This window comes from Sminthopsis crassicaudata, chromosome 3 (assembly GCF_048593235.1).
Source record: "Sminthopsis crassicaudata isolate SCR6 chromosome 3, ASM4859323v1, whole genome shotgun sequence".
Classification (NCBI taxonomy): domain Eukaryota; kingdom Metazoa; phylum Chordata; class Mammalia; order Dasyuromorphia; family Dasyuridae; genus Sminthopsis; species Sminthopsis crassicaudata.
The window spans coordinates 49388772-49413919 of record NC_133619.1 but is presented as its reverse complement, the minus strand read 5'-3'; the positions used below and the strand labels follow the sequence as shown (position 1 = coordinate 49413919).

The 25148-nt window shown below is 36.5% G+C and overlaps 1 protein-coding gene across 1 annotated transcript in view; it reads right to left on the bottom strand.

The window, feature by feature from the left end:
- SLC9A9 (solute carrier family 9 member A9) overlaps positions 1-25148 on the bottom strand; it is a 707151-nt gene that overhangs the window by 174105 nt on the left and 507898 nt on the right. The window contains exon 13 of the mRNA XM_074298418.1: positions 3144-3192. Within this exon, the coding sequence (XP_074154519.1) occupies positions 3144-3192 (49 nt within the window). The remainder of the gene's footprint in view (positions 1-3143; positions 3193-25148) is intronic.

Below are 25148 nucleotides of genomic sequence, written 5' to 3'. Positions count from 1 at the left end.
TGATCCAAGGACATTTTTGTATGAGATGAGCATCTTTAGGAATGGGAAGAGTTATTGAATGGGGAACAACAAATAGTATTTTTCATCTCCATTGAGGAAAGGGCAAGACAAAGTGGATCCAAATTGCAATAGGAAGGACTAAGTCTAAAGCTAAGGGAACTCTAGCTGTAGATTGTGAAAATGACCAGTGCTAGGGTTGCCTTTAGCCCAGTGAGGTTGGATTAGGCTGCAGCTAGATCACTGGGAACATAAAATGATGCATTTTGAAAGCCTTTGTAGGAAGAAAATTAACATGATAAAAGAAAGCACTGGCCCTCCGCCATGTTGTTTTTCTGAATACTCCATGTGGACCTCTATGACCTGTGGCCCAATACTTATGAATCTGGACCTTGGAGGATTTCTGGTTAGAATGTGGAATTGCTTGGCTACTTATTTAATAGATTTCCCTGACTTTGATGTTATATTCTGGTCATCTCTGGATCTATCTTTCCTTATCTATCTTTCCTACATGTTGACTTTATTATTCCATAAGGTGAAATGATCCTTATTAATCACAAACAATACCTCAGTACTTTAGAGGTACTTTCCCCTTCCAGATCTTTGCATAGATCAGTGGGATGCAACAGAATCAAATATTTTCTTCCATGGATTTTTTTTAAAAAGTAGATCATTGACTGAAATTATAGAATTTACATAGAATCCTATCTGAGTCTTAAATTTGTCTGCATATCCATGTCTCTTCTACCTCAATGCCTACTTGATAAACTCCAATACCCCCTATTACTTTCCAGGATTATATATGAAATTTTCTACTTGGTTTTTTAAAGCCCCGGATCCTCCCTCCCTTTCCTTTCTTACACTTTCCTCACCTGTGACCCAGCAACATTATCCTTGTTCTTCCTCATCCACAACACTGCATCTCCTGATTGTTACCTTTTTCACTGGCTGTCCCTCATTCCTGGAATGCTCTTTCTCACCTCTCTCTCCTTGGATTCTTCATGACTCAGCTTTTCCCCACCTTTTCTGTTTTTCCCTACTTCTAGTGCCTTCCCTCTGAAGTTACATCTCATTTATACTGTCTATATCTTGTATGCACATAGTTGTTCATATGCATTTTGTCTTTCTCCATTAGAATGTGAGCTCTGGAGAGTGGCAATTGCTTTTTGTCTTAGTTTCTATCTGTCTGTCTATCTATCTAGACCTCAGTACAGTATCTGGCACATAGAAAACAATATCCAAAGCCCCCTTGTCTTCTCATTACAACAAATAGTTCTATAAACATAGAATGTTTACTATTTTTAGAAAGCCAACAAATTGGCTCTTAATTGGATCAGGGTGGGCAATGTGTTCTACACTAAAGCTAGCTTCCTAGTGAGTGAAATCTAGGAAAGTGACTCAATATATCTATGGCCTTCTAACATTTTTGAGTGAAAGGATCCTGAATAAATGTATTATAATCATTATATCATATCATTACTTGTACATAGTAGTCATTTAATAAATAGTTGTTGAGGGGGCAGTGTAGTACAATGGAAATCTCTCTGAATTAAGGCTCAGAAGACCTGCATTTGGTCCCTTATTTCTTCCTTTACTAACCAGATGACCCTTGGAAGTCAATCTCTATGAGCCTGAGTTTCTTCACCTATAAAATGGAGATAATAATATACTATATACACCATAGAGGCAGCGGAGAGATAAAATGAGATAAAATATGCAAAGTATTTTGTAACTATTAAACAGGATTCATATGTTATTTTTGGTGAATTATAGAATCTCAGAATTTTAGAGTTAAAAAGGGCCCTGGGCAATTAATACAATCCAATATATGAATAAGATTTCCTTGTAAGACAAATCCCACAAGGGATCAGCAGCTTTATTTGATGAACTTCACTAAGAAGATATTCATTTATTTATTTATTTAAATTTTGCTGAGGCAATTGGGGTTAAGTCACACAGCTAGGAACTGTTGTTTCTGAGACCAGATTTTGAACTCAGGTCCTCCTGTCTTCAGGACTGGTGGGATGCTCTATCCACTACACCAACTAGCTGCCTCTGCTATGCATTATCTTAAACTAAATATTACAAAAGCTCACATTTTCCTTAATACTTAGCTTTTTTTTAAATGACTGGCTTAATAATAAAGCATCTTAAAGTGCTTACTATGTACAATCATTTCCTAAACATTTGGGATGTAAATATTAAAAAACAGATGGATGAGTTTTTTGGTCTCAAGGAACTTACAGTTAAAAAGGAAAGGGGGTAGACAGACAAGGGAATTTTGCTCTAGGGGAGATGGAGAAGGGAGATGTTGGGGAACACAATGGCAGACAGATGATGAGATGGCCAGCATGCAAGATTGGATGGAATGGAAAAGCTGAATATGATGTGGTTGTTCCATCAACTCCAACACTAAGTAGGAAAACAACTTCCTTTAGTAGCACTAAAATTTATTCTCATGGAGCTCAGGGGATAGCAAAAAATCAAGAAAACAACAGGAATATTATTTTCATAATAGAATATGCTCCCTCTGCAATTTCTTAAGCAATGTTTCTTCTTCAGATGTTATTTAAGTGTATATACATTTCCTTCATTTCTCATAAAATCTGTAATCTTTTTACATGGTAATTTTTAACTACTGAGTTAGGAATCACTAATGCAAATTTCCTAATAACAGCCTTGCTGTGGATGCCAAATTCAGACTTAAGTTTGAATAAGAGATTTCCCCTTGTTTACTTGAGGGAAACACACTTTGTTCGGGAATGGTTTCTCAACTGGACTTCCAGGTCATTGCAGATAATAGCCACTTATTTCAGTCTGGCACAGTCCCCAAAGGCAGTCTCCTTCTGCCTTCCTCTTGTTTCAATAACTCTGCTCTAGAAATACATACTTGAGAAGAATCAGTAGCAATCTCAGTTTGGCCTCTCACAGAGCAATTGAAAAAAACCCCCACAAAAATTATGTTTCTGGCCATTCAGGCAATAAATATTTGGGAGCTCCCTGGATCCTGTGAAAATATCCATTCTGCTTAGTAGTGGAGGCAATTCTTTGCTAAAGACTTTGAGCTTTACTGTGGCACACATCTTATAGAACTGGAGTATTTCCTTTTGTCATTACAAATATAAGCACTGGAAACTTTGACTTGCCTGCTGTGAAGAGTCTGCCTTCAGATCTTCATCTGGATCAACACCAACTCTATTAAAGGAAACAACAAAAGTAGTAAATGACTTGCTGCAGACCAGATCGTCGTGTGGTCAGAGTTTGTGTCGGCTTATTCAATCTAAACAAGGTAGGAAATGGGGAAAAGATTTGACAGAATATCATAAATATCTCTCCCAGAATCAAAGGAATTTAAAATAGATTTTTTTTTTTTTGCCAAAGTGAAGACACTTTACAGCTGGGTCTTAGAACAGCTGCTGAAACATCATAGAAACAGCTGTTCCTTCCTTCTTCTTTTCTTCACTCACCCCTTTTCCTTGGAGTGGACAGGTACTTAGCAACCTGGGACATAAAGATTAGGGAACAGACTTGCAGACCAAATGGCTAGCTGCCTCCTGACAAAATTGCCTGGAGTGGATAAGGCCCATGGCCTGAGTACAGAATCGATAGCTTCACAGTAAAGGAAGTCTTCCTACAGATGTTCAATTAGTCCTCTCCTGCTCTCTGGAGAGATCTATAATTTGATTGTCTTTCCCTATCACTTTAATTCTCACTTAGGTTACATGACTGTGAACTTTGTTGTTCAGTCACGTCTGACTATACCTCATTTGGAGTTTCCTTGGCAAGATACTGGAGCAGTTTGCTTTTTTTCTCCCCCAGCTCATTTTACAGATAAAGAAACTGAGGCAAACAAGATTAAGTGAATTGGCCCTGTACTCTATCTATTATTCATCTACCCCATGTGACCTTTACCACCAGCAACTTCAGATTCTTTTCACTTTAAATACCTATGTCCTGCCTATCTCAATGTTCATTTAGGAATAGAAGTACAGAGAGAAAAAAAGTGTCTTTGTAGTACAGGGATTTTTAATTGAAAAACTGTGGATTTCAGGGGGATCCATGCATTTGGACAGGACAAAATTACATTTTTATCTCTGCTAACCTTTGATTTCTTTTGTGTCTCTACTTACTTACTTTTATCTTAGTCATTTGGCAACATTATTCTGCAAACATGTCCATAAGCTTTACTAGATTGCCAAAGAGATTCATGGTGCAAAAAGCAAACAAAAATGAAGAGGCAAAACCAAACCAAAATAATAATAAACCCCCAAACCCTTGCATTAGTGGAATGCCAGCTCTCTGGGGCTAAGGACTCTTGTCCATGTTTTGTTTTTGATTCTTAGCACCTAAAACAAGGGCTTTCTTGCTGTTCCTCACACAAGAAAATCTATCATCTTCTTGCTTTTGTACATGCTGTCCCCCATGTCTGGAATACACTCCCTCTTCATTTTAATTTCTTAGAATTCTCAGTTTCCTTCAAAAATCAGTTTGAATACCATCTACTCTACATGAGGGCTTCTTAGTCTCAGTTTTTCCACTTGCTTCCTTTTCACTCAAGAAATTTTTATGTGATCTTGAGTATATGAGTATATAAAATAAGTATACAAATCAAATCTTTACTGATAATAAATCACAATTTTTTTTGACTCCACATTCAGTTATATGGACTCCATGGCGGGGGGGTTGTGACACACAATTTAAGAATGTTTGATCTACATCATAAAACCTTCCCAAACTTTCTCGTGCCTCCTCCCTCTATTAAATTGTCTGCATTTTGTATACTTTCATATTAGTACATGTTGACTTCCTGATAGAATGTAAGCTTTTTGAGGGCAGAGAATACTAACACTTACTAGATGTTTGACAAGTACTTATTGAAATAGCTAGTTAATAGGTGATTAATAAATCTTCGTTGATTTGAATTTATTTGAATGTCACTCATTTTCTATTCCAGTGAAAATACCAATTTGGTTTAAATGTAAAAGTTAATAAACAGCAATGGATAGCCATTCTTCCTTTTTCACACAGAGATGTGAAAGTTATGTATCAAAAATACCAAATATATATACTTCATAATCATTTAAATCAAAGATAAACCTTACTAGTCCTCCTTGTATACCTGGTCAATGGTGTAATTTCCCTTTCCTCCTAGAAGTTTGCCAGAAGGGATCCATCCAACAAATTTACTCCTTCAAACACTGTTAAAAAATATCAACCACTTTTGGGAAAAATCTTCCCAACATGGATCACCCATGATAAATACTCTTCTTCAACAAGTGATACAGAGTAAAATTTAACCTTTTCTTGATGACTCAAGGACATCATCAGGAACATTTTTGGTGATGTGATTCTGCCCTTAATTGTGGGGAAAAAGGAAAGGATATTTTTGATTTTATGAACTCATCAAATCTTCTTCAGTTGCCTTATTTCCCCAAACTCAGAGGTAGTTCTGGGTTTTTAATCAATCAACAATCTTTACTAATTTTAGCTAAGATACATTTGGAACACTAATAAGTAATCATTTCAATATTACAATGAAAAGTGAATTATTAAAAAAACATTAAAAGATAAAGTAAATGTTTTTACAGGCTAACCCTAGAAGAGAAAAATGGAGAGTTTAATATGTCCTAGCTTTATATCTTCAAAAAATTTGTGTTCTCCAGGCATAAATGTCTCTCTGTCTCTATATCTCTCTTTCTCTGAATCTTTCTGTTTATGTTTTTCTCTATTAAAACATGATCCTATAGCCAACTCAACAATGGAACGATATGAATAGTTACTTATTTTGGATTGTATTCAAATAGAAATGGGAGTTGTATATAAGGATCTCTAAAAGTTCATTTTGACTTAGAAAATCACATATTAACATTATATTTATTTTGCTCTATTTTTATTTATTTTGTAAAATATTTTCCAATTACATTTTAATTTGATTTGGGCCATATTTGACACTTCTACTTTGGACAATCAGAAAAAAACTTCATAAGTTTTATGGGGAGCAAAACTCACTATTCCTTGTGTTTAATTTCATTTACACAACAACTTAAGATTTGATAAATTATTCTACTATTTCACTTGAGCCTCACTATGATCTTGTGAGTAAGTTGACTCAGCCAGATATTGAGGAAGCACTTTGGTTCAAATTCCACTTTGGATACTTCCTCCCTGCATGAATTTGGGCAAATCTCTTTCCCTCTTGGGTGGTGGTTTCCTCATCTATAAAATGAAGACTTTGGAACAGATGATCTCTGGGGTAGAGATATCCAACATTAGATTAAAGAATTTTAAAAATAGATTTATAGATTTTTTTATAGATTAAGATTATATAGATTAAGAAATTGACTCTGAGACAAGTTTCCCAATGTAAGGAAGCTCATGGAGATTTGAAATCAATTATTTAGGTCCAGCTTGTTATTTACTATTCTAATTATTACTCAGCTTCTCACTAAGCATTTAAACTAATACTCATTATGATGGCTCAAATGGATACCCCTAGGAAGTACTGGTTGGTAGGGCAGGTCATGTACTTATTTTAAAATGAAGAGGTTTCTTCTAAGCCCTCTTTTTCTTAATGTTTCTGACCTGTTCTCAGAGGAAGGACATTCGTAGAATTCTAAGTTCCCTTAGCTTCAGGCTTTCTGGAATTGATTAGGTTTGGGGCCACCATGATGAATTAGTGCAGGCTGGACTCAAGCATGGCTGAGCACCATGTGGGCTGGGAAGGACAAGCAGTAAATTTGATTCTAGGCTTTGTACTTTCCGACTCCCATTCCACTTTAGGATTGTTATGGATTTCAGTCTCCAGAAAATTGAGGATAACAAAACTTGCTCTGTGCATGAACCTAAGGTTTTAGATTTTTTAGGGATGACTCAAGATGAGCTTAATTTCACCCTGGAGAGCTAAAAATGTCATCCCTTTTGGTTATGGAAGCTGTCATCTTTCTTCCTGCCTCAATTATTCCAGCAGCCGGATGCAAGGTAGCAGAATTCAAGGACTGAATTATGTTATCCAGTCTTGCAGAGGACTAGATCAAAACTATCCCTGTTCAGTGAATACTTCCTTATTCCCCAGGGAGAGATGATACCATCTTTTTTATTATATCCATTTCAGAATCAAGTAATTCACAATATTGATATTTTGTTCTGTATCTCACTTTTGTAATAAGAAAAAAATAATCCACATCTATAGGCATTGTTCCGTTGTTTTTCAATGGAGTCTCTTTATATGATCCTATTTGGATTTTTCTTGGAGTGATTTTCCATTTTCTCATTTTACAGATGAGGAAACTGAGGCAAACAGGATTAAGTGAATTGACCAAGTTCACATAGCTACTAAGGGTTTGAAACCAGATTTTTTGACATAATATTCTCTTTTGTATGTGTATGGGGTTTGTTGCTGTTATTCAGTTGTTTTTCTATTATGTGCGAGTTTGTAACCTCATTTGGAATTTTCTTGACAAAGATAATGGAGTAGTTTGCCATATCCTTCTCCAGCTCATTTATACATGCTATTCTAGAACACACTTTATTATATAATGTATGTTATATATGACATATTTTATTAAAATATATAATGTATACTAATTGTATTATAATATATGCATCAGAATATATTCTAATTATATCATAATATGATAATAATTATAAATTTATTACATAATCCATATTCTCATTATTATTTATCCCATCCTCAAATATGTATATATTGATTTTCACATAGTATGTCCCTTATTTTTTTGTTTTTCAGTTGTTCTTGACTGTTTAAGTTTATCTTTCTTACAGATTTCTTTCAGTATATTTCCATATATCTTCCCTTATTCTTTCTTAAACAGAGGCCTTTAATTAGAATTCTTCATATTTCTTGTCTCTTACAGGGCAATCATTCCATTATTATCATACATCATAATTTGTTCAGTCAGTCCTCAACTGATGAATGCCTTATTTTTCCCCCAGGACCTTTGTTTGTTTGTTTTGCTATTACAAAGAATATTGCTTGGGCTATTTTTGTAGAGGTAGATACTCTTTTCCAATTAATAACCTCTTAGGGGTGTTTTCCAAGGAGCGCTTTAGATAGTTTATCTTAACCCCCTGCCTCTTTCTGGTTTCCTTATAATGCTTGGTAGTAAAAGCTTTAAAGAGGAGCCTCAGGCTATTTGGGGAAAGCATGACTTGCTATAGATTTATTTCTTTTCCAAGAGCTTGATCTGAACATCTGAAAATTAGATTAGAGAGAGGACCAAGAGTTGTAGCAAGAAGGGAGTAGTGGGCATCAGTCAACCAAGTTCTGGGGCTTGTGGATGAAAGAGAAGAACAACATTATAAGTTGAAGTATAGACCTACGGTTCTGCAATATCAATTATTGATTGCACTGTGTTGCAATCTAGGGCTAAGTAAATGTGTATAGCTGGCAGCCCTATACACATAAACCACAAATTGCATGCCTTTTTTTTTAAAGATCTTATGTCATACCCTTTCTTTTTAATCTACTTGCTGTTAGGCTGTTCACTGTGCCTTCTAGTGATTCTTAGTGTACATGTATCTAGCAACTGCCCTCTGTCTTCTAATTTGTTATTTTTTGATAAGCTGTAGTCAAGATGCTAAATAACATAGCTTATTAGAAAAAACCTCAGGAGTTCTTCTATGAGTAAAATGCAAGACCTGTAGTGCTAAGATTTATGCTATATTCTGGCTGTGGAGGACCCTTTGGTGCATCCTTTCAACCACCTAGTTATGCTCCAGATAGCTGATGTTGCCAGTTGCATGATGTTCACGTGAGAGCCTATTATCCTTGGACCTAAGCCTCTTGGAAGTCATATATGTTTCTTCTTCCCTTACTCCCTCCCTCCCTCCTTCCCTTCCTTCTTTCCTTCCTTCCTTCCTTCCTTCCCCTCCTTCCCTCTCTTCCTTCTCCTTCCTTCCTTCCTTCCTTCCTTTCTTCCTTCCTTCCTTCCTTCCTTCTTTCTTTTCTTCCTTCCTTCCTTCCTTCCTTCCTTCCTTCCTTCCTTCCTTCCTTCCTTCCTTCCTTCGTTCCTTCCTTCGTTCCTTCCTTCCTTCTTTCTTTTCTTCCTTCCCTTCTTCCTTCCTTCCTTCCTTCTTTCTTTTCTTCCTTCCCTCCCTTCTTCCTTCCTTCCTTCCTTCCTTCCTTCCTTCCTTCCTTCCTTCCTTCCTTCCTTCCTTCCTTCCTTCTTTTTTTCTTGTCTACCTGATTATTCCTGATTATTATTATCCCCTTTGCTGGATCATCATTTTTCCCTTTGCCTATTTCTTTCTATACCTGAGAAGCCTTTATTGATCCCATCAGTTTTCATGGGTTGAGTTATCATTTTCATGCATGCAGCCCTAATCTTTCTCTTTTGATTCTAATCTTTCATAATTAGTTGCTGGATATCTCAAACTTAACAAGTCCAAAATAGAATGCATTACATTTATTCCCTATGTCATCCTTCTTCTGAACTTCTCTCAATTCTATTGAAGATGCCATATTTGCCATCCCCAGCTTAGCAAACTTGGAGTTTTCTTTGATTTCTTTCCTTCCTTACTCCACTATCCAATCAATTACTAAATCCTATCAATATTGCCACTTGAACACCTCTCTCATCTGTACCTTTCTTTCCATTCTCCCTGACCCTGTTCAGACCCTCATTATCTCTTATATAGATTCTTAAAACAGTCCTCCTAACTGATTTCCCTACATAAGTCAATGTGATAAATGCTAAAAAAAAAAAAAAAAAAACTATTTTTCTTTGGAGTTTTGGAGTCAGAATATCCTATCTCTGTCACTCATTATTGAGAACCTGAGTCCCTCTTGAAACTTCTGTGTAATGCTTGGACTAAAACTAAGAACTGGGATTGAACCTATGATTTTAATGTGAAGATTACTCTCTCTACTAATGCAGGTTATGATCTCAGTGATGTCTTTGAGAGTTGTCTGGACAGATGAGGGTTTAAGCAAATAGTCAAGAGTGACACAGCCTCTGTGTGTCAGAGGTGGCAACTTGAACCCAGATTTCTGACCTTATCTATCACGCCAAAATAGCTTCATTGATTTGTACATGCTTTGTATACATTAATTTGTGTTTATACTATATCCACACAGTAGAACATATGCTCCTTGAGGGCAGAGTTTTTTTAATTTTGTTTTTGTTTTTGTTTTTTGCACCTTCAGTACCTAGCATGGTATGTGGCACATTGTACACATTTAATAAATACAGAATAGACTTGAATTTCTATCTGCTGTGTACTGCAAAGGGGATTCAAATAAGGAATAAAAATAATTTTCTTTTTATCTTTTCATTCCCCAGATCCTTTTACATAATAGTGCTCAACAGATCCTTATAAATCTTATCTGAATGTTTGGTTTGTTAGTGGGACAAATTATTAATACCAATTCTAGAATCTTTTTTTTTTTAAACATTACAGATGTCAATCTTCTCAGGATAATTGAAGTAAAAAGCTTCCTGGAGATGGCTAGCTAGGATAGAACATTTCTTACCATTTTTTCCTAGTCTCATTATTCCAGAATTCTCTGATTCTCCATCATGTTCTGTTCTTAAAACACAATATTCTCACAGTGTGATTTGCCTATCACAGCAGGCTGTGCTTGAAATTGGTTAATTACTTCCAATGTAGTCTGAGGTCAGATCAGGCACAGACAACAAGTGAACGTGATGAATAAATGCATATTTATCAAATATGTAATGCTTGTTTGCTTAATTTACTGAGTTTTTTTGGATATAACATATTTGATGAGTAGAAGCTAACAACCTATTCAAAAGCAGGTAAGTAGAATATACTTTTCATGTATAATTTAATTTTTTAAAAAAACATTTTATTTATTTAATTTTGGGGAACAGTTTAATGAAAAGGATTAGGGTTGAGAGTAAAGACAATTGTTTTTGTGTGATTCTTATGATGAAGCAGGAAGAATGAAACTTTCTTTATTCATCATCACATGCTAAATCACTTTTTTCCCCAAGAATCTGATTTCTTGTTTTTGTTTTTGTTTTTTTCATGAGTGAACTCCTTTTCTTATGGCAAAAAAAGCTCTGTATTCTCCAAGGCCACATTGATGGAGAGTTATCTCTGCTAGGTTCTCTAAAGCTGGAAAAAGTCCAAATATGGTCCATCTGATGACTGGATTAGCTAGATGGGGTGAAATGTATTACCAGAACACTGCTTACCTTGCTAACAGTTTATTTCTTGTTTATTTTTTGGGCACAACAACTATGAAACAATGAATGAAAGCTGAAGAGAGGCAGATTTGAATTTGATGGGAGGAAAAATTGCCTAGCAATTAGAATCATTTACATATTAAGTTCCCCATCATTGGAAGTTTTTGAGCAAAATTTAGATGATTATTTGATGAACATTTACTATCTTTGAGAAGTCTTTTCTGATGTCCTTGATTCTTAGAATTCTTCTCACCTTCAAGTTAGCACTTGCTTATTTTCCTTTATGTTACTTTCTCCAAATCCTCATGAAGAATGTGATCTCTTAGAGAATTATTTTTTCTCTGTATCCTTGAATTATCAGCACTTAACACAAAACCTTGCACATTGAAGGCACTTAATAAATGCTTGTTAATTTGGTTGGGGCATATTTTGATGTCCCCAGCTCTAATATTGTTTGATCCAAAGTGCATTTGACAAATCATAGGGGTTGCAATCTATATTAGAAGAAAAAAGCAAACACTTAATAAAAATTTTTTGTTGACTGACTTATGGAATCAAGGATTCCTTCATGAATTGAAGTGAGTCTTATCTGTTTTATTTTAGTTCTTCATTAATTTGGAGCTGCTGTCATATTATCTAGTTTTTTTTTAAAGATATTCTGTATAGTAAAAACAGAAAATGGAAAAAAAATATGACCTTTCTCCCTCAATTAAAATGTTCAGAATCATCTTTATTTTAACCTAGAATCTTCTCCCACATCATACTCTATGTCTTAAAAAACCTAATCCTTCTGATTCAAGATCACTTTCAAAGAGCCAAATTCATCACACTTCTCTTCACAGCCTACCCTGACCAAATGGAAAAAAAAATCATAATTTTCCTACTCCCACTGATTCTCCCACATATTTTACTCTTTACTGTGTTCCAAAGAAATTATTCCATGTCTATTGAAAGGAACTTATTTGTTTTTTAAGTTCATCTAATTGTCTATTTTTAAGCTTGTTTAGACTGATGTCATTTCTTTTAGAAAGCAGGAGGGAATGTGAGGCAGTGGAAGAAGCACTGGCTTTGGAGTTCAAGGACATGGGTTCAAATCTTTTTTTTTTTTTTTTCCTGAGGCTGGGGTTAAGTGACTTGTCCAGGGTCACACAGCTGGGAAGTGCTAAGTGTCTGAGACCAGATTTGAACTCAGGTCCTCCTGAATTCAGGGCTGGTGCTCTACCCACAGGTTCAAATCTTGTATCTGCTATTACCTACATAGTCTTGGGTAGATCACTTAGCTTTCTTTATCCTCAGCTTATTTACTTTGAAAATGAGAGAAATTGAACAAAGAACAGCGGAGTGAGGTGATAATTGGTGTGATGGTTCCAGAGCCCCGCTTTTTTTTTTTTTCTCAGATTAGCAGTTGGTGGGCTCTCAGAATAGCTGTGACTCAAGTAATGTCTGGTGAGCCACAGCTCATTAGTGCCTAACTGGACTAATTGAGACTGATAATGAGAAATGCAATAGACTGACCTCTAGCCCTCCACAGCACAGACAGTCAGGTCTTCTTTCGTCACGGTATCTCACTCTCTCTCAAGGACAAAATGAGATAACCACAAAGTCTCAAACTCTAGGTAGAGACATAGACCACAGCATCATAGATCTCAGGCTGGAAGTGACCTCATGGATTATTTCTCATCTTAAAAGATCTGGAGATACTCAAAAGATCATAAGAGCATAGATTTAGAAGAATTTCAGGCCATCATGTCCAATCCTTCATTTTCCAGATAAGAGAACTGAGTCTTAGGGAGACTAGGCAATTTTCCAGTGATCATACAGTTAGCAAGCATCCAAGGTGGGATTTGAACCAAGGTTTTATGACTTCAGAGTCAAAGCCCTTTCCACTCTGCCACAATGCCTCAGTGAACTGACCCCAAAAGAGCATATAATACCCAATAACTAGGCAAGACTCAACTAGGCAGAGGAATACAGCAAGGAAATCAATCTATCCGAGGAAGTCTAATGGGTAATCATACTAGAAAACAACTTACACTGTCTGCTGCTGCATGGATGGACATCCGTTCAATTCAATTTAATTCAATGAACATTTATTAAGTATCGACGATGTGTAAGGTTCTGTGTTTACATTCTTGTGGAGCAGAAGGGAAGAGTAAGTGCATTCCAGATTCAGAACGACATTGGGAAGATAGGTGACATTCAGATTGTGGAGGACTTTTAAAAATATTTCTTTGTGTTTTTTATTATTAAAAATTAAAAAATATTTATTATTAAAGCTTTTTATTTTCAAATCATACATATGAATAATGTAGAGAAAGCCATGATAAACATTTTTATATTATTTTAGCAGCAACAGGGAGACACTGAAGATTTTAGCATAAGGAGAGAGTTGACATATGTAGATGTATTTTGGAATATTAATTTAATACCTTTGTAGAGGAAAGACTGGAGAGGAGACAGATTAGAATCCAGGTGAGGCTGTCAACTAGGAAAATATTGCAATAATCTAGATGAGAGGTGATGAGGGCCTGAATGGGGTGAAATAAAGAAGGTAGGAGCGGCTCAGGAGAGTTGAGAGAAAAGCTATAGGACTGACCATAGGTAGAAACGGGCAAGAATGGGTAACTGATTAGATACTGGGATTGAAGAACTCAGAAGAGTCAAAGTGAGTAAATGGAAGTATAGTGATGGTGTCAACAAAAATGGGGAAGGTGAAAAAAAAAAGGATAATTCAGAGGGAAATAGAATGAGAATAAATTTGGAGATACCTGTCAGATATCCAGATGCAGATGTCCAGTAGGCAATTGGCAAAGTAGGCTGGCAATCTATGAAGACTGATGGATAGACAGACAGATAGATGGGCAGATTGATAGTTGGCTATTTAGGCAGATCTTTGGATGGAGAGGTGGAAGGATAGATAGTTGGGATGTATTTATGTGAAATAATATTTGTGCAATGCTTAGCCCACTGCCTGACACATAGTAGGCACTATATGAAGGTTTATTGTCTCTCCTTCTAAATCAGCATAGAGGTGATAATTGAATTCATGGAAACTTATTAGTTCCTCTAGGGAGAGAGAACTTGGAGAGAAAAGGATCCAGAATAGAGTCCCTAGGGGCACAGCCACACTTAGTAGGTATTAAGAAAATGATATTTCTTGAAAGAATGAGAAGTAATCATTAAAATAGGGAGAACTAAAGAGGTGTACTGTCATAGAAATCTGGGGAGAAGAAAGCACCCATAAAGAGGTAGTGGTTAAAAGTGCCAGAAGCTGTGCAGAAGTCACATGTGAAAGGAGAAAATGCCATTGCAATCAGAAGTTAAGAGATTATTGGCAACCTGAAAATAGCGAGCAGTTTCAGTTAAGTGATGGGATCAGAGGCTTGGCTGTAAGAAATTGAGGAGGAGTAGGGGAAGAAATGGAGACAAGTATAGAAAATCCTTTCCAGGTATTTGGCTGTGAAAGGGGAAAAAGATATAGAATGATAGCTTCCGGAAATGTCAGGGTAAAGTGAAGGTGTTATTTTTGTTTGTTTGTTTGTTTGTTTTTAAATGGTGGGAGCTCTAAGATAGTTCTAAGTAGCAGGGAAGAAGCCCAAGGGATAAGAAGAGAATAAAGATTAAGGGCAACAACCAAGGGGTTATCCCTGCTGGACAGGGAGGGGGAAGAACAAATCGAGAGGACATATGTAGACTACATCTTTATCAAAAATTGGAGCCAAGAGGTTATGGGAGATGATGACTTTGTTTTCCAATGGTTTGACTTTGATCTATGGATATGACCCACAGAATCCTAACCCTCCAGAGGTATCTTGGCTTTGAGCAGTGGGGAAGAGAAGTAGGATAGCTGTAGGAAGAGGCTGAACTTTGAGACTTTATGGGGTGTAAATCTGTTGTACTTTGATGAGTCCTTGGCAGAATCTCTAGCTCAAAATATTTCTTCTGTGTGGTATTTAAAAGTCCGCCATTAGTGAAATATTTCTTTGGACATGGGAGTTTTTTTAAACTTTAAGGGATTTCTTGTCAATTGTAAATAATCTCTTAATGATAATACCTTGAACCAGCTCTTTTTAAGGATGTGGTGATTCAAGGCAATTCCAATGGACTTGTGATGCGAAGTGCCATTGACATCCAGAGAGAGTGCTATGGAGACTGAATGAGAATCAAAGCATAGTATTTTTACCTTTATTGTTGTCGGTTTGCTTGTTTTTTCTTTCTTGTGTTTTTCCCCCTTTTGGTCTGATTTTTTATGTGCATGATGAATATGGAAATACGTTTAAAAGAGTTTTACAAGTTTAACCTGTATTCATTTTTTTGCTGTCTTGGGAGAGGGGGAATGAGAGAGAGGCAAATGAAACGCAAGATTTTGCAAAGGTGAATGTTGAAAATTATCTTTGCACCTATTTGGAAAAATAAAATATTTTTACCAAAAACAGAGAAACAATGTTAACATCTTGAACCATTATCAGCTAATACTGTCAATACTTCCATGGATCTCTGATTTCAGTAATGTAAACATTCTTTCCATTTGTGTTGATCCCAAGCCTTCCAAATCTTCTCTTTGTTATTATTGTCTATATTCTGCTAATGATCTTTCAAGAAGTATCTATTCTCTGTGGGTCTTTTAAGATTCTGTGAGCACCAATGTTATGCTTGAGTGATGTCAGTCTCTGTCTTTTTATAAGACTAGCCTACTTTTTCTCCTTACATATTTCTAGGAAAAATATATATAATGCCATTTTCTGCCTATGGGTCTTTAAAATTAGCCTAATAATGCCCATTTCTTTATTGTTACCCTAAACTCACAATTGAAATTTTGTAAGAACCAGCTATGCAAGGATCACCAGAATTATTTACTTCTAAGAGTGGGTTCTATATCAGAGAGCAGCTTAGACTTCCTCAAAAGGCTCTACAAATTTCTAATTATGATTTGGCTTAGATCATAGGATCAGATTTAGAACTAGAGACCATTGAGTCCATCTCTTTCATTTTACAGATTAGAAAACTGAGTCACAGAGAAGTTTAAGTAGGTTGCTCAGTATCATCAAGCTAGTAAGTTTCTGAAGGTGCATTTGAACTTAGGTCTTGATTTAACAACCAATGTTTTATCTCCTATGCCATCTAGCTAGCTGACCACAACCCAGCTAATGTCTATGCATTACATGAAAGAGAAGGAGAAGAGGGAGAATAAGTAGAGAGAGAGGGAAGAGAGGTTAAAAGAAAAGGAGAGGGAGAGGAAAAACAGAGGAAGATGAGAGGAAAATAGGAAGGTAGGGAAAGATAAAGAGAGACAGAGGAAGGAGATAAAGAGGGAGGGAGGAAGAGAGAGAGAGAAAGAGAGAGAGAGATGAGAGAAAGAGGGAGAGAGACAGAGACAGAGAGAGACAGAGAGAGAGAGAAACAGAGAGACAGAGAGAGAGAGAGACAGAGAGAGACAGAGAGAGAGAAAGAGAGACAGAGGAAGGAGATAAAGAGGGAGGGAGGAAAAGAGAGAGAAAGAGAGAGAGAAAGAGGGAAAGAGAGAGAGAGAGAGAATGAGAGAGATGGTGGGGGCATGAAAGAAAGACAAGAGAGAGGTAGAGCTCCACAGAGATAGAGGAAAAAAGGAGGGAAAGGAAGAGGGAGAGGGGAGGGAGAGGGAGAAAGAAGGGGAAAAAAGAGGAAGAGGAAAAGAGAGAAGGAGAGAGAGGGGGAGAGGGAGAGGATAGAGAATGTGTGTGTATGCATGTATATAAAATTCTTGAAATGGTAGATAGGTAATAAAAGAGTATATACTAGGTGCAAGGGAAGGATGAAGATAAGTAGATGAAGAACAAAGACTAAGAACAAGAGTGGATAGAAAAAGAAAACCAATAAAAAATTAAGACTAACTGAAAAGCCTAGTTAAAATTTTATGTGTTGTTTTGCATCTTCAATGTAGCTTTTAATTTGAGGCAAGTCAAGCACCGTCTCTGTGGTATTCAAATGAAAAGGAAAATGAGACATTCATCTGATCCCTGGCTGTACTTGTACATTTTCCCTCCAGGTTTCTCATTTATAGGGAACATCCATCTGAGCTTTCTGAACAGAAATCTCTCCCATGGACCACAATACATCCACCTTTCTTTTCCTTTCTTCTCCACTGTTTTCTCTATTTTATTTAGCAGTATTAAAATCTCAGGATGCTCTCAAAACCGACTGAGGCCAAAGAATTCACGGAAGTTGGCTTTTCTTGGCTACAGAGCCAGCTCAGGAACTTAACAAAAGGCTCACTTTTTTCCCATTAAAAGCAACAAGACCCCCCTGATCCTTATCACTTAGCACCTTCTGAAAGACAGTGAAATACAATCTGGCCTCAGGTTCATTGTGTGAATTGCTATAGCCTTCTGGACCAATTTTTTTTTAAGCAGGTGGGGGCATTGAGGCAGTGCTGTCTAGGAGTGGGTGATGGGGGAGGATTAATTACTTCCTTTAAAAACTGTACTTAGAGTCTTAGCCTGAAAACTGACAGTTCATATAAGCAAAGACTGGCTGGGTACTGAAGAGCTAGATGTGGTGTAACAATGGGGAAAGTCTGAGGTACCAAGGACAGGGGTTTGTGCAATATTGCATAGCAGTCATAAAGTCAAACCCAAATTCTATACTCATTCTCTTGGGATAATGTGCCAGGGAGAAGGTTGGGCATTATACACTCAATCATTTTGAATTTATTCTTGTGAGAAGGGGGAAAATGACCTATAGCTAAGTCATTTTTATTCTAAGGAACCCTTAATTAACTCAAGGATCACCTCCTCCTCTACAAGACTTTTTTTGATCTTCCAGAGGTATCAGTATTTTCTCTCATTTTCCAGTATTTTGTAATCTCTCAGAAGGCAGGGCTTGTTTTACTATTTCATGTTGTATTCTCTATTACAATGTAAGCTCCTTGAGGGCATTAACTGTTTTTGATTTCATATTTGCATCCCTGTGTCTTAGAACAGAGTTGGGTATATACTGGGTATGTAATAACAGCTGAAATATAGGGGCCAAGATGACAAGTTTAGTATTTTCCATAAATAGCAAGAACATTCTGGGACCTCCATGTAGAGAAATCTAGCAGATAGTGTAAGAAATTGGGCTGGACAGCCTGTCAGAACTTAGTACTGGAAAGGTGGTTTGGGGAATCAGATTTAGGAGACTGGCCTTCATATCCATCCTTCTTTGAGAAGCAAGGCGAACACAATCTTTTGGATTACTGTTTTCTCATCACCAGGAATTTTATAGTTATTTTTTTCTGATGAAGTCAACTATGTCTGTTTCCTCTTGACATTTCTATCCAGGGATTTGAGAAGCTGTCAAAATGCCATCTATCCAGTCATTTTCTTTTACTTCTTCTTTTTTGCTTTACTCACCTATGTGCTAAAAGTTCTGGGTGAGTAGTTGCTAGAAACCTGGGGAATGGATTCTGTCACACTCTCTTGTAGCTAATGAAAGTGGGCAGGAAAATATATTGTGCCCTTGCAGTGGGAGATAGTCAATCCTTCTTAGAATAAGGAAAAGTGCTGGCCTTTCTCAAGCCCTTCTCTGCAATGATCCCTCAGTACAAATATCATTACCATTAAATAAAACTTCTTTTCCAAGGGAGGTTACCGAATATGACTCCAACTTCACACTTCAATTCCCTTAATTTTAAAACTAAATTTTCCCGTGACATTACAGATGTAGCCTAATGATCAAGCATGACTTCGGTCGTAAGAGTGTGGGAAGATTTGGTCTCCTCCACATGAGAATGAGAATTCAGCCTGTGGTTGATGTTCAAATTGGGCACACAATTTGAAAATATGGTTCTGCTGGATAGATGGAGCTTTACAAACATTTACAAAGTCTACAGGCTTTATGCAGAGGCTATCTGGTACAGAAAGTAGACATGGACGTGGAGTCTGGAAGCTGTGAAATTGAGTTCTTTCTTAAGTCAGGTGGCCCTGGACAAGTCAGTTAAATTTTGAACCTGTTTCTTCATCTTAAATTTGAGATATTAATGGTATCTACCATCCCTTAGGGTTATTGTGAATGTCAAATAAGCTTATGTCTATAAAACGCTTTGCAAATATTAAAGCACTATATATTTGAGTAATATAATTATTGCTATGAATAACAACAATAACAACTGTAATAATAATATCATGATGTAAGTATGGCAACAAATCTCTTCCCTGTTCTCTGTCTTTGGCAAACTTTCTTCTGGATTTGGAGTGCTTTGTCCTGCCAAAATGGAAGGTAGTCTTAGCCTTCAGATAAAAGTCAATTATTGATTGGGTGGAGGCTGAATAGACCAACTAATTTCACTTGACCTAAGAGTCAGCCTTACAGACACACCTTGGATAGAAGAGCTGATGTATTTGTTTATCTGGACAACCTGCTTCTCTTCTCTATGGGTACATTCAGATCTCCTGCATAGGCAATTAGGGATTATCAGTCCCAGGTACACATCAACAGAACACTTATTTCTTCAAGTGGATTAGCTGTTTAAATTCTAGTGGGGCACCAGATACTGCGTCTTTTCAATGGCAGACAGAAGATGTTTTATGGGGACGAGAGAAATTTGTTACTGAATATAAAACAGTCACTGAGGCCTTTTTTATATGTTGGCCTGAAACTAAGGCTGATTGAAAAATAAATCCCACACTGTCAGGGGGACACTGAATGAAAAGTGGAAAGTCTCAGGACTGAAAAGCACTGTGGTCTATAGACTGACAAAGGGACTGTAGCTAATACAATCAGATAGAATTGAAGTACCTTCCTTCTCTGTGGATCAATCACTGTACTACAGGCAATGGATTTGTGTGTGGCCGAACTAGAGAAGTGGCTTAAACCCAGTTCTCCACAAATAATAAACTTAAGTTGGATACTTTTGACCTTGAAATCAAATTTGTACTTATTGGAGAGAGAGAGAGAGAGAGAGAGAGAGAGAGAGAGAGAGAGAGAGAGAGAGAGAGAGAGAGAAAGAGACAGAGAGAGACAGAGAGACAGAGAGACAGAGAGAGACACAGAGAGAGAGACAGAGAGAGAGACAGAGAGAGAGAGAGAGAGAGAGAGAGAGAGAGAGAGAGAGAGAGAGAGAGAGAGAGAGAGAGAGAGAGAGATGCTGAATCAGCTCATCTCTAGGTGGCTTTGGAAAACTTCCGGGGAACAGATTTCAGCATTCCTGCAGGAGGAACTTCAAGGAGGTTGGACTCAATTAGCCAGCAGTTCTTCATCAGTGCTCTGCCCAGAGCCCAGATGCCCAGACCTCAGAAATCTGGGCACTGTTCCCTTAAGTCAAGGGCCAAACAAACCTGAATGGGAAACTTTAGTGAGGCACAAGCTGCCCAAATGCAGTGTTCTAAAGGCTATTTATGACTCTGGGGAATATACAGTCTTCAAATCCTATTGTGGTTTAGTTTGGTATCAACCATCATGGCTTAGACTGTGAGTTGTACACTTCTACTATCAGAATTACCATCTCCTATTATTAATATTAGTGCTTTAAGTCTTTATAAAACATATGCATATGCATATATATATATATATATATATATATATATATATATATATATATATATATATATACATATATACATATTGTCTCCTCCTGGTTCATTGCCTTGTTTGGTGCAAGGACTTGTATAGCTCCATGAAGCTATGAGCAAGGTAACTCAAGACATATAGGTCATAGGAGAAAGTGCAAATGAAAGATAATTCAATGGAGAAAGAAATGCTAAACTGCGCTAGAATCTTTACCAAGAAAACCCCAAGGACTGTACTGACCTGGTCTGCTCTGGTCCATGGGTTCCTGGAGAATCAGATATGATTGAAAGACTGAACAACAACAATGATGTGTGTGTGTGGTTTGACTTCATGCTCATGGCAATCATGGTGCTATTGCTTCTACATTATAGATAAGCAAAATGAGTCTGAGAGAGATGAAGTCTTTTTTTTTTTTTTTTTTTTTTTTTTTTGAGTCATAGTTAATGTGTCGAAGGCAGAGTTCAAATTCAGACCATCCCTAACTCCAGGCCTTCTAACTGTCCAATCTTTTAACTCTGTTCTAACTATCTCTATATCCAGAGTCACATTGACCCAATTCACCCACCTTTTATCCCATTTCACTGTATCCTGCTCTACTGACAGCAAAGTTTTCTTCAGCCTTGAACTTTTCAATCAATATTCTTCCAACTTACTCAATTCAGTCCCATATACAGTACCTGGCATATAGTAGCTACACTAATAAATTCTTATTAACTTGACCCTTAATTTAGTGTTCTAGGTAACTATGTAAGATTGTAAATCATAGAAATTAGAGAACATTTGTATCATAAGGGCAGTTATCTCAACTAAGAGTTGTCAAACAAATAGAGAGCATTTTGGTTTAGAAAACTGCAAATTAATACTATTCTTGTTGTATTGCATTTTTTCTTTATTTTGTTAAACATTTCCCAATTACATTTTAATCTGGCTCAAACTTCCCTGGGGGTTTTTGCAGGCCTCTTGTTGCTGCTGGCTGAATTTGACTTTTGATCTATAGCAATGAAACCACAGTCTTATCCCTATACTTTCCCCTATTCCTATCATCCGTCACTTTTCCTTTTTCAAGGTCCATTCACTACACTTGTACCAGCCTTTCTCCATCCTTGTCATCTCCTTGAGGTCATTCTCTTAGCTTTTAAAATTAGGTTAGTAGCTGACTTCTGATTTTTCCTCTCCACCTCATTAACTGTCATTATCTTCAGACATATCTACTTTCATTCTGATCATCTTCCTAGCAATATGGTCTTAAAATTCCTCAACTCTTGCAACCACCTCCAGTATACTTTAGGCATTTATTGACATGACCACAATTTATCTCTATCACGTTTCAGAATTGTGCCATTTTGAATTCTACCTTAGAGTACAATTTTTTTCATTTCTATAATTACCATTTTCTTCGCATATTAAACTTAGTCATTATTCTTATTGTGAATTCTGGCCTTTTGAACTCTCTCTATCCTCTCAGTTTAGAAGAAACAAAAACAAAAAGGAAACAAACCTTTCTAAGAAATGTGCATAGTCAAACAAAATATATTCCCTCATTGGCCATGTAAGAATATACATCTCACTCTCTATTCTGAGTCCAACATAACTCTGTTAGGAGATGGGTACCATTCTTCCTCATCAGTCTTCTGGCATCATGATTGCTCATTGAGTTGGTAAGAGTTCTTTAGTCTTTCAAGGTTGTTTGTCTTTATAATGTTTGTGTTATTGTTTAAATTGTTCTTTTGTTAATGTCAATTATTATTAATCATTGTGTTTCTCTCTTTCATTGACAATCTGTCACCTCATCCTCTTCCTAACCGAGTTAAATGGATATTTTATGAGACTTTGTCTTCAGCCCTTTTCTTTTCCACCTGGACATTGTTTCTTAATAATTTCTTTTGCTCCCATGGCTTCAACGACATAGCTGTCTCTTCAAACTTCATCTCTAAACCTGGACTTTCTTCTGAGTTTCAGATTTATATTTCCAACATCCTGCAAAACTTCTTTACTTGGGATCCCAAAGGCACATCAAATTCAACATGTCCATGTTCCTCTGTCTGACTTCAGTGCTTCTGTCTCTGGCCCTAACATTTACCCAGTATTCCATGTTCACTACCTGGCTGGGACCTTTGACTCTTCTTTCTCTCTTATTTAAATAACCATCATCACCTGATGCAGTTGATTCTATTTCCATGTTGCTCCCATTCATTGCCTCCTTTCTATGTCCACAGCATGTCACACTAATATAGACTTTCATCACCAACTATCTGGACCACTGTGATAACTTTGTAGGTCTTCCCAACTCCATTTTCTCTAGTCTTACTTCATATTGCTAAGAGGAATATTTTTCTTACCCATAGATTTAATCATGTCATCCCACTGTTCATAAATGTTCTGTAGTTCTCTAATGCCTCTGGAGTGAAAGTTCAAAGTCCTCTTACTGGTATTTATGACCCTCTACACTCTGGCAGGATTCTTACCTTTCCATGTACTCTATATTCTAACTTGGATAATTGTATCACACCTTCCTATGAACAAATAAATACCAATCATGAATCATGTGCTCACATCTCTGTGTCTCTGCTCAGGATCTTTCCAATACCTGGACTTCTTTCCTTATTAAATTCCCATCTATTCTTTCAAGCTAATCTTAATTAATTAAAAAAATTTAATCTTACCTCCTCCAGGACATCTTTTATTATACTTGTAGTTGATAAGAACCTCTTTTCTTAGTGTACCAATGCCCCCCCCCATTTTTTTTCTAACTGCAATGAATTGATGTGCTGCTATCTTTCATAGCTGTTCTTGTTTGTGTTGTAACCCCTTACTAGGCTGTGAATTCCTTGAAGGAAAGGACCATACTTTATTTAACCTTTGTATCTTCCCTAGTACCTAGAATTGTATAGACATAACAAATTCCTGATGAATTCTGATTGTAATTTTCTGATAAGGCTAATGAGTTCAGAAAATCTTGGTGTGAATATTGACTTATAACATGGGATGCTATTCTCCCCATGAGAAATCACCTCTATGAATTAAGGATGGACTCCTGACAATGAGGATGAAACAGATGGCACATGAATTTATGGAACTATCAGACTCTGCAGAATTACCAAGCAGCAACTTTGATCCAGCCTAAGGAAATGAATAAAAATCTGCATGTGGCCCTTGGCTGACTTAAGGAGGTATAACTGTGAGTTCATCCTTGCATGATGTTTTAGGTATTATCAAGGTCTTGCCTCATAATAGTATTTTGACGTGAGAAAGACAATCATCAAAATGCAAGTATTTTTATCCCCATCTTAAAGGTGAAGAAATAGTTAAACATTAAATTATCTTTAAAAAGGCTAATCAGTATATTAGGTGGTAAAGCTGAGATATAAATCTGATCTTTTCTATAGAAAGGAAAAAAGAAAGAAAAAGAGAAAGGAAAGAAGGAAGGAAAGAAAGAAAAGGAAGATTAAGAAAAAAGAAAAAGAAAAAATCCTTCTCCAAATCATATAGAAATCTTATATTGGAATTAAAGTTGCTGACATGTTTTCTAGTTTCCAAAAGAAAAGCTATGTTCTTTTAGTAATTAAGGAAAAAAAAGATGAATAAATCAGTTTTCAAAGTTGGCCCATTAAAAAGCTTTTGCAACTGGATTCCTGAATAATTTTGCATGAGTAAATCTTTGGCTTCTGGCGATCCATCACCCACACATCCCAGTCAGTGCAGAATTATTAACCGTGCAGACTAGAAACATGAAAAAAATAGCCAAAGAAGATTGTTTCACCATTACTAATAAATCATTAAAATTGAAATTAAAAAAGCTTCAGGATAAATAATGGGTTCCAAGGCCATTATTTAAGCCCACAATCGAAAGTAAATGGTGATCTATAGCTTTAGCTAACTGACACCTGAAATCTTATTTTTCTTCTGGGTGGTTAACACTCTAGATCAGGTGACAAGATGTTATTAACAATTAATATTCAGACTATAGGGCACTCTATTATGAGACACCCCAGTCTTTCTATCCTATCTTCAGAAAAATTAGGCAGATATACTAGTCTTGATATCGTGCACTCGAGCTTCATGCTGTAAATGAACAAATATCTTAATTTAAAAGAAAATTGACAGGAAGAGATAAAGGTTGAGATAGAAACAGCTTTTGCATGACTCATAGGCCTAGGAGAAAATTATTTTAATTTCTTGCTGGGAAGGATTAACTAGATAAATTATGTTTTCCCTATGACCAATGCAGCTGTTAACCTGGCAGATATGGCATTTCTGCACATCCCTGCTTAAATAAAATTAGACTTTTGATTAAACCTAGCAAGAGAAAAGCATTCATAATTAAGGTTAAAATACCTTTTAAAAGTTATGCCTTCTTATCAGAACTTGGTTTAAAGCTATGAAAACCAGCGAGACAAAATAATGGGGAATAAATGTAAATGACATTAAGAATGTCACTTCTAGAGAGATAGAAGG